A 16,145-nucleotide genomic window follows, 5' to 3' on the forward strand; every position below is an offset into this window, starting at 1 on the left:
CTCATGGGAAAATACAACTGATACAGCCATGCTCATGGGAAAATACAACTGATACAGCCATGCTCATGGGAAAATACAACTGATACAGCCATGCTCATGGGAAAATACAACTGATACAGCCATGCTCATGGGAAAATACAACTGATACAGCCATGCTCATGGGAAAATACAACTGATACAGCCATGCTCATGGGAAAATACAACTGATACAGCCATGCTCATGGGAAAATACAACTGATACAGCCATGCTCATGGGAAAATACAACTGATACAGCCATGCTCATGGGAAAATACAACTGATACAGCCATGCTCATGGGAAAATACAACTGATACAGCCATGCTCATGGGAAAATAAAAAGTTAAAAGTTCTGGATCTTGGAAGAAGGGGGTGAAAAAAATGAAAATACAAAAAAAAATCCAAGAAGGAAAATTGGTCATCATCCTTAATGAGTTAAAGTTAGAAATTAGGAACAAAGCAATAAAGTGGTCTCTGGTCTCCCCTCTGACTACACAGATCCATAGTAAGAGTCAATGTGCACTAATGAACTTGATACCGTCCTGTCTTTGAGATTCCTCCACCATGGTCAGAGGGGAATTAACACTTGGGAGCTCTTTGGCATGAAGGTGTTGCCCATTTAGCACAGGTATGAGAGCTGCAGAAGATTGGAGCCAGATGTCTCCGGACGCCATCTGCATTATACGGCCAGGACCTGGCACAGGAGACGCAGGGCTCTTCTCCGGCACAGAGCCTACAAGGGTTTATTATATGAAGAAGCAAGAACGGATCACTGGCTGTGGACGAAGAGACGTTCTCCAAAGAGGCGCCTGTACAATATCTGCATTAGGATGAATAATGGCTGTACACCAGGGGTGCAGAAACTTTTCAGATTGCATTATGATCAAGAGCTACAATAACACATTGCAATGGCTAACTCAGATCCTGAGAGGGTGGTGCCGGACACAGGGAAACAAAGAGTGCCAAAGTAAGGACCCCGGCACCATCCAACATCCCAATCAGGACTAGGAAGAAGGTCAGATCACATCAATGATCCAAATCCTGCAAACTGCCAGCACTGTTAGTCGCGATGTGCAGTTACACTGGATGATTAGACTAGTGCATCAGGCTGCTCATCTGAAGCCCACCTTACAGTGCAGGGGTCTTTCCCAGAGCGATTCTTTAACTTCCTAAATACAGTAAAACAATAGCAAAAAGTGAGCCACAGTGGCCCTTTGTTGCACGGGACACGGCACCCATTGCTGCGGCATAACACATGGCGCCCATCGCCGCAGCATCAGACCCGGCGCCCATCACTGCATCCTCCTATAACAGCCACACTGCTCCCCCGAGCACAGCAATGAAAGCTTTCCAGAAAAAAGAGAGATCTCCGAGAAGTCCAGAAAATGTCCTGCCTCACATACTCCACTCTCTCCGTTCCTGCACTTCCCTCTGCTCCCAGGCGCTGCTGATGCAGAACATCATATGCGGTAATACAGAGGAAGGAGCAGGAACAGAGGGGTCCGGCAGCGAATATCAGCTCCCGAGTCAAGTCAGCGGAGCTATAGGGGGAATTCTGTACTCCACAGCAGCCGGTGAGCGGAGTGCGAGGATTGGCTGCAGCGGTGTGTATAGAGGGTGCACTTATCTGCCTCAGGTGTATATTATATATACTGGGTGGAAGCTGCTCTTACTTTTGGTATATAATCACATCCCAAGAGGATTGCCAGGCCGACCAGCGACTCCCGATCCAAACCAAGCCTGTCTTCAATGGCGGAGACCTCATAGCAGTCCACGTGTGGATCCTGGAAGAAAGCACCGAATCCATTAGAATCACAGATCTGTATTTTTTTTTTCACTTAAAGGGGTCGTCTACTACTAATTTTTAAAATTAAAAATCGGAACCAATGGTGGTATAATAAAGAAAGCAATACTCCCCTCCAGACCCCCAGCCTCTCCCTTGTACTGCTGCCTGTGCCCGCTGCTCGTCTCCTCGCTTCCTCTCCCAGAAGCCATGACGTTCTGTCTGACCCAGAAGAGAGACGGTTTCTTCTGATTGGATGGAATGTTAGCGCAGTGGCCAGTGATTGGATGAAGCGGTCATGTGTCAACCCACCCTGGAAGAGGAAGTGAGGAGACCGGCGGGGAACACAGGCAACAATGCATTGCGTGGGACAGTGGTAATCCAGTATGTGAGTGATTTTATTCATTTTTTTCCCCATTTCTTTAAAAAAAACAAAACAAAACAAAAAACACACTTTACTATACTCCCCCTCCCCAGGTCCGATGCAGAGTTTTCAACACTGCTCTAAGTGTCTGTTATTGCAGCCAATCAGTGAGCTCAGTGGGTATGAACAGTTTGCTCCATGCTGGGCAGGGCCACTAAGCTCACCGATTGGCTGCAGCAGAGACTCAGCACTGGACCCGGGGAGGGTGAGTAAAGGACACGTTTTTTTTGTTTGTTTATATATAAACCAACTGCAGCCAGGGGAGAGGGGTTTTCTGAAACCAGATCACCCCTTCTTAATTGATTGCATATGGCACTTTATGATGGAGGGGGGCGTCCCCTGCACAACGGGTGGACAGGAACACTACTGTGCAGAAAAAAAATATGGAAAGGATCCACAGCGATTTTTCAATCTGATGATTGGTGGTCTGGTATCCGGACCCCCCATCCGAGCGATGTCATATTGTGTAACCCCTCTGGGCACCAAGGAATAATGTGACTGCAGCAGAGTTATATGAAAAATGCATGAGGAGCAGAGAAGAGGGTCAGGCCGCCATTGATTCCTTTGGCACAGATTCTATTACTCCTATACAAGCAGCCACAAGGATAGCAGCGAGCTCAGCAGAACTGGATGGGAGGGAAAATGTCAGCAGTCCTCATGGGCGATATAATAGTGCCACCTAGTGGGAGAACACAGAAGTGCAGCAATAACTTTCCTGCAGTAGCGCTGAGCTGCAGAGCCACATAGAAGCTGCGCAGAGGAACAGGGAGGTGCAGGCAGCTAGGAGGAGGTGAGGGTTATCAGGTGGTCACACTGTGCGACCTAGGAGGAGGAGAGGGGCATCAGAGGGTCACACCGTGCAATCTAGGAGGAGGTGAGGGGCATCAGGGGGGTCACGGGGTCACACCGTGCGACCTAGGAGGAGGTGAGGAGTTTCAGGGGGTCACACCGTGCGACCTACGAGGAGTTGAGTATCAGGGGGTAACACTGTGCGACCTAGGAGGAGGTGAGTGGTATTAGGGGGGCCAAACATTGTGACCAAGGAGGAGATGAGGGGCATCTGGGCGGTCACACCGTGCGACCTAGGAGGAGGTGAGGGTTATCAGGTGGTCACACTGTGCGACCTAGGAGGAGGAGAGGGGCATCAGGGGGTCACACCGTGCTACCTAGGAGGAGGTGAGGAGCACCAGGGGGTCACACTGTGCGACCTAGGAGGAGGGGAGGGGCATCAGGGGGTCACACCGTGCTACCTGGGAGGAGGTGAGGAGCACCAGGGGGTCACACTGTGCGACCTAGGAGGAGGGGAGGGGCATCAGAGGGTCACACCGTGCTACCTAGGAGGAGGTGAGGAGCACCAGGGGGTCACACCGTGCGACCTAGGAGGAGGTGAGGGGCACCAGGGGGGTCACACCGTGCTACCTGGGAGGAGGTGAGGGGCATCAGGGGGTCACACCGTGCTACCTAGGAGGTGGTGAGTAGCACCAGAGGGTCACACCGTGCTACCTAGGAGGAGGGGAAGGGCATCAGGGGGTCACACCGTGCGACCTAGGAGGAGGTGAGGAGCACCAGGGGGTCACACCGTGCGACCTAGGAGGAGGTGAGGGGCACCAGGGGGTCACACCGTGCTACCTGGGAGGAGGTGAGGGGCATCAGGGGGTCACACCGTGCTACCTGGGAGGAGGAGAGGGGCATCAGGGCGTCACACCGTGCTACCTAGGAGGAGGTGAGGAGCACCAGAGGGTCACACCATGCTACCTAGGAGGAGGGGAGGGGCATCAGGGGGTCACACCGTGCGACCTAGGAGGTGGTGAGTAGCACCAGAGGGTCACACCGTGCTACCTAGGAGGAGGGGAGGGGCATCAGGGGGTCACACCGTGCGACCTAGGAGGAGGTGAGGAGCACCAGGGGGTCACACCGTGCGACCTAGGAGGAGGTGAGGAGCACCAGGGGGTCACACCGTGCGACCTAGGAGGAGGTGAGGAGCACCAGGGGGTCACACCGTGCTACCTGGGAGGAGGTGAGGGGCATCAGGGGGTCACACCGTGCTACCTAGGAGAAGGTGAGGAGCACCAGAGGGTCACACCGTGCTACCTAGGAGGAGGGGAGGGACATCAGGGGGTCACACCGTGCGACCTAGGAGGTGGTGAGTAGCACCAGAGGGTCACACCGTGCTACCTAGGAGGAGGGGAAGGGCATCAGGGGGTCACACCGTGCGACCTAGGAGGAGGTGAGGAGCACCAGGGGGTCACACCGTGCGACCTAGGAGGAGGTGAGGGGCACCAGGGGGTCACACCGTGCTACCTGGGAGGAGGTGAGGGGCATCAGGGGGTCACACTGTGCTACCTAGTAGGTGGTGAGTAGCACCAGAGGGTCACACCGTGCTACCTAGGAGGAGGGGAGGGGCATCAGGGGGTCACACCGTGCGACCTAGAAGGAGGTGAGGAGCACCAGAGGGTCACACCGTGCTACCTGGGAGGAGGTGAGGAGCACCAGGGGGTCACACCGTGCTACCTAGGAGGAGGTGAGGAGCACCAGGGGGTCACACCGTGCGACCTAGGAGGAGGTGAGGAGCACCAGGGGGTCACACCGTGCTACCTGGGAGGAGGTGAGGGGCATCAGGGCGTCACACCGTGCTACCTAGGAGGAGGTGAGGAGCACCAGAGGGTCACACCGTGCTACCTAGGAGGAGGAGAGGGGCACCACAGGGTCACACCGTACTACCTAGGAGGAGGGGAGGGGCATCAGGGGGTCACACCGTGCTACCTAGGAGGAGGTGAGGAGCACCAGAGGGTCACACCGTACTACCTAGGAGGAGGGGAGGGGCATCAGGGGGTCACACCGTGCTACCTAGGAGGAGGTGAGGAGCACCAGGGGGTCACACCGTGCGACCTAGGAGGAGGTGAGGGGCACCAGGGGGTCACACCGTGCTACCTGGGAGGAGGAGAGGGGCATCAGGGCGTCACACCGTGCTACCTAGGAGGAGGTGAGGAGCACCAGAGGGTCACACCATGCTACCTAGGAGGAGGGGAGGGGCATCAGGGGGTCACACCGTGCGACCTAGGAGGTGGTGAGTAGCACCAGAGGGTCACACCGTGCTACCTAGGAGGAGGGGAGGGGCATCAGAGGGTCACACAGTGCGACCTAGGAGGAGGTGAGGAGCACCAGAGGGTCACACCGTGCTACCTGGGAGGAGGTGAGGAGCACCAGGGGGGTCACACCGTGCTACCTAGGAGGAGGTGAGGAGCACCAGGGGGTCACGCCGTGCTACCTTGGAGGAGGTGAGGGGCATCAGGGGGTCACACCGTGCTACCTAGGAGGTGGTGAGTAGCACCAGAGGGTCACACCGTGCTACCTAGGAGGTGGTGAGTAGCACCAGAGGGTCACACCGTGCTACCTGGGAGGAGGTGAGGAGCACCAGGGGGTCACACCGTGCTACCTAGGAGGAGGTGAGGAGCACCAGAGGGTCACGCCGTGCTACCTTGGAGGAGGTGAGGGGCATCAGGGGGTCACACCGTGCTACCTAGGAGGTGGTGAGTAGCACCAGAGGGTCACACCGTGCTACCTTGGAGGAGGTGAGGAGCACCAGGGGGTCACACCGTGCTACCTAGGAGGAGGTGAGGGGCATCAAGGGGGGGTCACATCGTGTGACCTAGGAGGGGGTGAGGAGTATTATGGGGTCAAACATTGTGACCTAGGAGGAAGTGAGGGGCATAGGGGGGGGGGTCATACCGTGCGATGTCGGAGGAGGTGAGGGGCACCAGGGGGTCACACCGTGCGACCTAGGAGGAGGTGAGGGGCATCAGCGGGTCAAACCTTGTTACCTAGGAGCAGGTGAGGGGCATCAGAGGGTCAAACCTTGAGACCTAGGAGGAGATGAGGGGCATCGGGGCGGTCACACCGTGCGACCTAGGAGGAGGTGAGGGGCATCGGGGGGGTCACACCGTGCGACCTAGGATGAGGTGAGGGGCATCAGGTGTCACATAGTGCGACCTAGGAGTGGGTGAGTGGTATTAGGGGGTCAAACATTTTGACCTAGGAGGAGATGAGGGGCATCGGGGCGGTCACACCGTGTGACCTAGGAGGAGGTGAGGGGCATCAGGGGTCACATCGTAAGACCTAGGAGGAGGTGAGGTGCATTAGGGGGGTCACACCGTGCGACCTAGGAGGAGGTGAGGAGTTTCAGGGGGTCACACCGTTCGACCTACGAGGAGTTGAGGAGTATCAGGGGGTAACACCGTGCGACCTAGAGGGGGTGAGGGGTCACACCGTGCGACCTAGGAGGAGGTGAGTGGTATTAGGGGGTCAAACATTGTGACCTAGGAGGAGATGAGGGGCATCGGGGCGGTCACACCGTGCGACCTAGGAGGAGGTGAGGGGCATCAGGGGGTCACACCGAGCGACCTAGGAGGAGGTGAGGGGCATCAGGGGGTCACACCGTGCGACCTAGGAGGAGGTGAGGGGTATCAGGGGAATCCCACCGTGCGACCTAGGAGGAGGTGAGGGGTATCAGGGGAATCCCACCGTGCGACCTAGGAGGAGGTGTGGGGCATCAGTGGGTCACACAGTGTGACCTAGGAGGAGGTGAGGGGCATCAGGGGGTCACACCGTGCTACCTTGGAGGAGGTGAGGGGCATCAGGGGGTCACACCGTGCTACCTAGGAGGTGGTGAGTAGCACCAGAGGGTCACACCGTGCTACCTGGGAGGAGGTGAGGAGCACCAGGGGGTCACACCGTGCTACCTAGGAGGAGGTGAGGGGCATCAGGGGGTCACACCGTGCTACCTAGGAGGTGGTGAGTAGCACCAGAGGGTCACACCGTGCTACCTTGGAGGAGGTGAGGAGCACCAGGGGGTCACACCGTGCTACCTAGGAGGAGGTGAGGGGCATCAAGGGGGGGTCACATCGTGCGACCTAGGAGGGGGTGAGGAGTATTATGGGGTCAAACATTGTGACCTAGGAGGAAGTGAGGGGCATAGGGGGGGGGGGGTCACACCGTGCGATCTAGGAGGAGGTTAGGGGCATCAGGGGGTCACACCGTGCGATCTAGGAGGAGGTTAGGGGCATCAGGTGTCACATCGTAAGACCTAGGAGGAGGTGAGGGGCATCAGGGGGTAACACTGTGCGACCTACGAAGAGGTGAGTGGTATTAGGGGGGCCAAACATTGTGACCTAGGAGGAGATGAGGGGCATCTGGGCAGTCACACCGTGCGACCTAGGAGGAGGTGAGGGGTATCAGGGGAATCCCACCGTTCGACCTAGGAGGAGGTGAGGGGCATCAGGGGGTCACACCGTGCGACCTAGGAGGAGGTGAGGGGTATCAGGGGAATCCCACGGTGCGACCTAGCAGGAGGTGAGGGGCATCAGGGGGTCAAACATTGTGACCTAGGAGGAGGTGAGGGGCATCAGAGGGTCAAACCTTGTGACCTAGGAGGAGGTGAGGGGCATCAGGGGGGGGGGTCACACCTTGTGACCTAGGAGGAGGTGAGGAGTATCAGGGGGTCACACAGTGCGACCTAGGAGGAGGTAAGGAGCATCAGGGGGTCACACCGAGCGACCTAGGAGGAGGTGAGGGGCATTAGGGGGTCACACCGTGCGACCAAGGAGGAGGTGAGGGGTATCAGAGGGTCAAACCTTGTGACCTAGGAGGAGGTGAGGGGCATCGGGGGGGGGTCACACCGTGCGACCTAGGAGGAGGTGAGGGGTGTCAGGGGAATCCCACCGTGCGACCTAGGAGGAGGTGAGGGGCATCGGGGGGTCACACCGTGCGACCTAGTAGGAGGTGAGGGGCGTCAGGGGGTCACACCGTGCGACCTAGGAGGAGGTGAGGGGCATCAGGGGGTAACACCGTGCGAACTAGGAGGAGGTGAGGGGCATCGGGGGGGGGGGGTCACACCGAGCGACCAGGGAGGAGGTGAGTGGTATTAAGGGGTCAAACATTGTGACCTAGGAGGAGATGAGGGGCATCAGGGGGTCACACCGTGAGACATAGGATGAGGTGAGGGGCATCAGGTGTCACATAATGCGACCTAGGAGTGGGTGAGTGGTATTAGGGGGTCAAACATTTTGACCTAGGAGGAGATGAGGGGCATCGGGGTGGTCACACCGTGTGACTTAGGAGGAGGTGAGGGGCATCAGGGGTCACATCGTAAGACCTAGGAGGAGGTGAGGTGCATTAGGGGGGTCACACCGTGCGACCTAGGAGGAGGTGAGGAGTTTCAGGGGGTCACACCGTTCGACCTACGAGGAGTTGAGGAGTATCAGGGGGTAACACCGTGCGACCTAGAGGGGGTGAGGGGTCACACCGTGCGACCTAGGAGGAGGTGAGTGGTATTAGGGGGTCAAACATTGTGACCTAGGAGGAGATGAGGGGCATCGGGGCGGTCACACCGTGCGACCTAGGAGGAGGTGAGGGGCATCAGGGGGTCACACCGAGCGACCTAGGAGGTGAGGGGCACCAGGGGGTCACACCGTGCGACCTAGGAGGAGGTGAGGAGTATCAGGGGGTAACACCGTGCGACCTAGGAGGAGGTGAGGGGTGTCAGGGGAATCCCACCGTGCGACCTAGGAGGAGGTGAGGGGCATCGGGGGGTCACACCGTGCGACCTAGGAGGAGGTGAGGGGCATCAGGGGGTCACACCGTGCGACCTAGGAGGAGGTGAGGGGCATCAGGGGGTAACACCGTGCGACCTAGGAGGAGGTGAGTGGTATTAGAGGGTCAAACATTGTGACCTAGGAGGAGATGAGGGGCATTGGGGCGGTCACACCGTGCGACCTAGGAGGAGGTGAGGGGCATCAGGGGGTCACACCAAGCTACATAGGAGGAGGTGAGGGGCATCAGGGGGTCACACCGTGAGACATAGGATGAGGTGAGGGGCATCAGGGGTCACATAATGCGACCTAGGAGTGGGTGAGTGGTATTAGGGGGTCAAACATTTTGACCTAGGAGATGAGGGGCATCGGGGTGGTCACATCGTGTGACCTAGGAGGAGGTGAGGGGCATCAGGGGTCACATCGTAAGACCTAGGAGGAGGTGAGGGGCATTAGGGGGTCACACCGTGCGACCTAGGAGGAGGTGAGGAGTTTCAGGGGGTCACACCGTTCGACCTACGAGGAGTTGAGGAGTATCAGGGGGTAACACCGTGCGACCTAGAGGGGGTGAGGGGCATCGGGGGGGGGGGGTCACACCGTGCGACCTAGGAGGAGGTGAGTGGTATTAGGGGGTCAAACATTGTGACCTAGGAGGAGATGAGGGGCATAGGGGCGGTCACACCGTGCGACCTAGGAGGAGGTGAGGGGCATCAGGGGGTTACACCGTGCGACCTAGGAGGAGGTGAGGGGCATCAGTGGGTCACACCGTGCGACCTAGGAGGAGGTGAGGGGCATCAGGGGGTCACACCGTGCGACCTAGGAGGAGGTGAGGGGCATCAGGGGGTCACACCGTGCGACCTAGGAGGAGGTGAGGGGCATCAGGGGGTCACACCGTGCGACCTAGGAGGAGGTGAGGGGCATCAGGGGGTCACACCGTGCGACCTAGGAGGAGGTGAAGGGCATCAGAGGGTCACACCGTGCGACCTAGGAGGAGGTGAGGGGCATCGGTCGCGGTCACACTGTGCGACCTAGGAGGAGGTGAGGGGTATCAGGGCAATCCCACCGTGTGACCTAGGAGGAGGTGAGGGGCATCACCTAGGAGGAGTTGAGGGGAATCGGGGGGGGGGTCACACCATGCCACCTAGGAGGAGGTGAGTGGTATTAGGGGTCAAACATTGTGACCTAGGAGGAGGTGAGGGGCATCGGGGCGGTCACACCGTGTGACCTAGGAGGAGGTGAGGGGCATCAGGAGAATCCCACCGTGCGACCTAGGAGGAGGTGAGGGGTATCAGGGGTCACATCGTAAGACCTAGGAGGGGGTGAGGGGCATCAGGGGAGGTCACACCGTGCGACCTAGGAGGTGAGTATCAGGGGGGGTCACACCGTACGACCTAGGAGGAGGTGAGTGGTATTAGGGGGTCAAACATTGTGATCTAGCAGGAGATGAGGGGCATCGGGGCGGTCACACCGTGCGACCTAGGAGGAGGTGAGGGGCATCGGGGGGGTCACACCGTGCGACCTAGGAGGAGGTGAGTGGTATCAGGGGAATCCCACCGTGCGACCTAGGAGGAGGTGAGGGGCATCAGGGGGTCACACCGTGCGACCTAGGAGGAGGTGAGGGGCATCAGGGGGTCACACCGTGCGACCTAGGAGGAGGTGAGGGGCATCAGGGGGTAATACCGTGCGACCTAGGAGGAGGTGAGGGGCATCAGGGGGTCACACCGTGCGACCTAGGAGGTAGTGAGAGGAATCAGGAGGTTGCACGGTGTGGATGGCATATTGCTTGAATACGCCATCTCTTAACCCCTTTTCCATTTTTTTCTTGCTTTCGTTTTTTCCTCCCCTTCTTCCAAGAGCCATAACTTTTTGATCTTTCCCCACAGCCGTATGAGGGTTTATTTTATGTGCGACTGGTACTTTTCATTGACATCTTTCATGTCATCATGTGATGCACTGGAAAGTAGAAAAAATTTCCAAATGTGTTGAAGTTGCAAAAAAAATGTGCAATTTTACAATTTTTTTTTTTATTATTATTTACCATGTTCATTATACGGTAAAACTGAGCTGCCAGTATGATTCTCCAGGTCAGTACGAGTTTGCAGACACCAAACATGTATAGTTTTTTATTTAAGTGGTGAAAATCAAAATTCAGAAATTTGAAAAAAATAAATAAATACATTTTCGACACTTGTAACGTTTTTGGGGATATGGGGCTGGGTGAGGGCTTATTTATTGAGCCCTAAGCTAATGTTTTTTTGTGAAACCATTTTGGGGTAGATACGATCTTTTGATCGCCCGTTAATTCATTTTATTGCAATGTTGCGGCGACCAACAAAAGGGAATTCTGGCGTATCAATTTTTTTTTTCTTGTTACTTGAACTTGTGTTTTTTTAATTTTTTTCATATATTAGAAACATTTTTTTTTCAACTTTTACTTCATTTAATAGTCCCCTTAGGGAACTTGAAGCTGCGATTGTCTGATCACTTGTGCTACACATAGCAAGGGCTTCAGCACTGCTATGTATAGCAGAAATCATGATCTCCCATGAACGCCGGCTAAACGCCGGCTTTCACAGGAGAATCGTCATGACAAACACGGGGGTCTTCAGCAAACCCCCAGCTGTCATGTCAACCCATCAGTGCCCCTCGATCCAGTGGTTGTAGAGCGGCATCCCTTTCACATTCGTGGCTGATACTTTTCAATGGCTGACGGAAAAGATGGTAACAAATAGCAGAGCTATCAGTATGGGAAGGCAATAAATATTCCTGCAGTTCATAGATAAGGAGTGTAAAGGTTTTATTGTCCGCTAATGGGGGTCTGGTCGGGCTGTGATGCCCCCAGGAGATCTGAGGAGCACATTCCTGAATTGATTAAGAAAGACATAAATCCATATGACGCATTCATTCATGAGTTTGTATCTCCAGACTCTTCTGTTTCTCGGAGATTCAGGCTATATTCACACGTTGCGTTTTTGCTGCATTTTATTTTTTTTTTATCCAAATTAAAAGCTATTTTTTTTAAATAATCAGCAAAAGCTCTGAGATGTCAGAGATCTCCTGCACACACTTTTTTTCCTGACGGAATTGGAAAACGAGAGAGAGAGATAGAGAGAGATAGATATAGATAGATAGAGAGAGAGATAGAGAGAGAGATAGAGAGAGAGCGATTCTCATTCTCCCGGGTCCAGTGCCTGATCTCCACGGCTGCTCCTGCTGTCTGTTATCGTCTGCAGCACTGAGCGGCTGATGCCATCAAATCACCGATTGGCTGCAGCACTGTCGATGTGACGTTAACACTGCAGACAACTACCGACACTTGGAGCAGCGGAGACTCTGCACTGGACCTGAGGAGGGCAAGTAAAGCACAGTTTTCTGTTTGGTTTTTTTGTTGCTGTTGTTTTAAAAAAAAAAAAAAATGGAAAAATCCTTTAACATAATTTCTGCTCTTGTCCAAATTTTTAGAAACCCATTTAACCCCTTCCTGCAAATAGGTTGTACTATTGCATCGCATGTAGAGTGTGGGTACATTATATAGACAGCAGCTATCTGGAGCAGCCCAGCAACCAGGGGGAGCTCTGATCTGTGGCCATTTAACCCTTTATTTTTCCAAACTGTCGGTCTAATCGCCCGTTACATACTGCGATACTGTGGCATCGCAATATATAGAACAGTCTATCAAACCATCGCAGGTTCAAGTCCCCTGGGGTAGGACTAAAATATAAAGTAAAAAAACAAACAAACAAACAAGCTAAAAGATATATGGGAACGACGGGTCTACAAAAGAAATGATCAAATTATAAAATGATTTCACCTTTAAAAGGTAAACATCGCAAAGCAAAAAACAAAACAAAAAAAAAATAAAATTAAGTGCCAAGATTATTGTTTATTGGTCAATGCATCTCCCCCAAAGAGATAAAAACAAACGGATTGCCAATAAAAACTACAGCAAACCATGCAATAAATAAGCCCACAAATAAAAACCATCCAAACCTCGCCTACCCCCCCCCCCCCCTGGTGAAAAAAAAAAAAATGATATGGCTCTTGGAAGAATGGAAAGAAAAAACAAAAATTGGATGAGGCAGGAAGAGGATAATGATACCCACTTAAAAAAAAAAAAAAAAGTCATTCTGTCCACTAGGGGCAGTGTCCTATGACTCTGCAGCCCCGTGCTAGTGTATAAATACTAACAGCACAGAGGTAGCAGCTGCCATAATGAAGCCTGGACCGTGTGCAGGAGGATACTAGGATCCAGGTTGTGTTCTAGGTTGGAAGTTCGGCACAGCTCCTACCTTCACATTCATGGTGAAGTTTCTGTACACAGTTCGAGCACCATAGAGAAAGACATCGCCATCATTGGTGATACAGCCGTCCACGCAGCCTTGTGCATTCAGATAAGCACACATGGCTTCTGCTTCTCCCGCTGCTTGAACCCACGGCACGCCCAAGCAGTCCAACATGCGAAGGCACTGTGCAAAGGGATAGTCTGGTTAGGATTAGATCAACATGAAAGCAGGAAAATTATACCGATATAATGCAGAATGCAATTTATTGCATCTGCGTAGATTGAAGGCTGGGAACCTTGTATTCACACACTCAAGGAGTAATAAGACTAGATTATATGGCACCCATCCCAGATAGCGTTTATTTCTGTCATAGTCATATGTCCTGGATCTGGCAGAGCTATATCCCCATTGTGAAAAGGTAGATCCAGGGTCATAGGCGGCATATTTGGTGAGCACACATGTACAGCTGAATATGCACTTCATAGACATAAAAAGTGGATAAATAATGCTGCCATGTAGTACACATAAATAATGGCACTATATAGTATACACATAAGTAACAATGCCATAATGTAAAAAGGCCGCCATGCAATACACATATCTAATGTCACTATATAATACATACATATAAAACGCCATAATGTGCAAATAAATAATGTGCACTGTATGGTGACATAACTAATGGCACTATATAGTAAATACATAAAATAATGTCATACTGTACAAATAATGCTGCCTTACAGTACAAAATAACTAATGGCACTATATAATAAATACATAAATAATAATGACAATGTACAAATAAGTAATGCCATCATACAGTACACATAACTAATGGCACTATTTAATACACCATAATGTAAAAATAAATAACGCTCATAGCTAATGGAATTGATAGTGTATACACTTTCCTAGAAAATTATACTATACACAAAACTGTATAGTACAGAGTATTGCAATATAAAGTACATGTGCAGGTGAACTTGAAGCCCTATCGAATTCCTGAGGCTTGACGAGAATTCATCTCCAAGGAAGTGGAAACTCAGGGTGATTGAGGAATCCAAGAGCGGTTGGTCGAGCCCGATTGTCCTGGTTCCAAAACCGGATGGAGAATGGAGATTCTGCAATGACTATCGGAACCTGAAAGAGGTCTCCAAATTCGACGAATGTCGATGAGCTGATCAAGAGACTTGGGCTGGCAAGGTACATAACCACATTGGATTTGACGAACGGATATTGGTAGATCGCCATGGCACAGGGAGCCAAGGAGAAGACTGTGTTTTCTATGCCGGACAGATGCTTCCAGTATGTCTGGATGCCATTTGGACTGCAGGGGGCCCCTGCAACCTTCCAGAGAGCCATGGATCGAATCCTTGCACCCCATAAGAAATAAGCCTCAGCATACCTGGATGACATTGTTATCTTCAGCCCATACTGGGGGAAGTCATCTGGAAAAGGTCCAGGCGGTGTTTGATGCTCTCAGGAAGATGGGGTTTTCAATAAAAAAATGTGCCATGGGGAAAGAAGAAGCCAAATACCTGGGATATGTAGTGGGTAGAGGCGAGATCAAACCCCAAATCAGTAAAGTGTAGGCAATCCAAAACTGGCTGAGACCGCTATTGAAGAAGCCTTCCTGGGAATCGTGGGATACTACAGGAGGTTCATCCCAAACTTCGCCATGATGGCCGCACCCCTGACTGACCTCCTTAAGGGGACGAAATCAGCCATGACCAAGTGGACTGCAGAGGCGGAGTCGGCCTTTCAAGAAATTAAGGTGGCGCTGGGTAAGCAACTGGTTCTGGTTGCCCCCAACTTCAGGAGGGAATTTATACTCCAGACAGACGCCTCTGATGTCGGTTTAGGAGCAGTCCTTTCCTAGGAGATACACGGAGAGGAGCACCCTGTTCTCTACCCGATTAGGAAGCGGTCCTCGTGTGAGAAGAATGATTCCATCATAGAAAAGGAATGCTTGGCCATAAAGTGGGCGGTGGACACGTTATGGTACTATCTATTGGGACAAAAGTTTAAATTGGTATCAGACCATGTCCCACTCAGATGGATGAGGGAAAAAAAAGGGAAGAAATGCTAGGGTCACCTGCCGATTTCTAGCCTTACAGGATTTCAACTTCCATGTGGAACATAGAGCAGGGAAGCTACATGGTAATGCCAATGCCCTCTCAAGAATCCCCTGTCTGGTAGTAGAAGGTGCCAACCCCACGGCTTTAGGCAGAGGGGGGGTGGTATGTAAGGTAGCTAACGGACACACAGTTGATGGGAGGTATATATCACAGAAATGGCTGTCCTCTGTGATGTAATCTGGGAATCTTGCTCTAGTGCACGTAAGCACTAAGAGGACTGTTTGGTGCATCTGGGACTGAATTATGGGTAGTTGGAGAGATAGGCGGGTCTAGCTACCCACATACTTCACCTCTGGGTGTGGTTAAGAGGTTACAATGGAGACCGTTGTTTGGCACATGGTCTGTGTTTGAAGTGAGAAGGCCCCCTGTGTGTTGTTTCTCCAGACTGAGCCAGTGAACTGGACGCTATCCAGCCTGTGTGACCACAGGACTGGCTAACCAGAGACTTTGCCTAAAGGACTCTTCACTTTTTTTGCCTGAACTAAAGGCTGTTTGTTTTCCTTTTGACGGGTTTATGGAGCAATAAACCAACATGGACAGTTAAATGAAAACATTTCCTGTTTGCCTCCAGACGCACCCAAGTGAGTAGAGACCCCACTATATATAATATTAACATACGTACATACAGTATATATGTTACTTTTATATATATAGTGGGGTTTCTACTCACTTGGGTGCGTCTGTAGGCAAACAGGAAATGTTTTCATTTAACTGTCCATGTCAGTACATATACATTATATATATATATATATATATATATATATATATATATATATATATATATATATATATATATATATATATATATATATATATATATATATATATATATATATATATATATATATATATATATATATATATATAGAAAAAATATAAAGAGGCAGCACTCCAAGAAATTTTTGAAAAAAAT

At 52.3% G+C, this 16,145-nt stretch overlaps 1 protein-coding gene across 1 annotated transcript in view; it reads right to left on the reverse strand.

Moving 5' to 3' along the window:
• Positions 1-16,145, reverse strand: part of GEN1 (GEN1 Holliday junction 5' flap endonuclease) — a 61,281-nt gene that overhangs the window by 30,463 nt on the left and 14,673 nt on the right. The window contains exons 4-5 of the mRNA XM_073674122.1: positions 13,101-13,277; positions 1,691-1,801 (exon numbers count right to left, since the gene is read on the reverse strand). Coding sequence (XP_073530223.1) covers positions 1,691-1,801; positions 13,101-13,277 — 288 coding nt within the window. The remainder of the gene's footprint in view (positions 1-1,690; positions 1,802-13,100; positions 13,278-16,145) is intronic.

This window comes from Phyllobates terribilis, unplaced genomic scaffold, assembly GCF_046119375.1.
Source record: "Phyllobates terribilis strain yellow unplaced genomic scaffold, ASM4611937v1 Scaffold_3__8_contigs__length_932513732, whole genome shotgun sequence".
Taxonomy (NCBI): Eukaryota; Metazoa; Chordata; class Amphibia; order Anura; family Dendrobatidae; genus Phyllobates; species Phyllobates terribilis.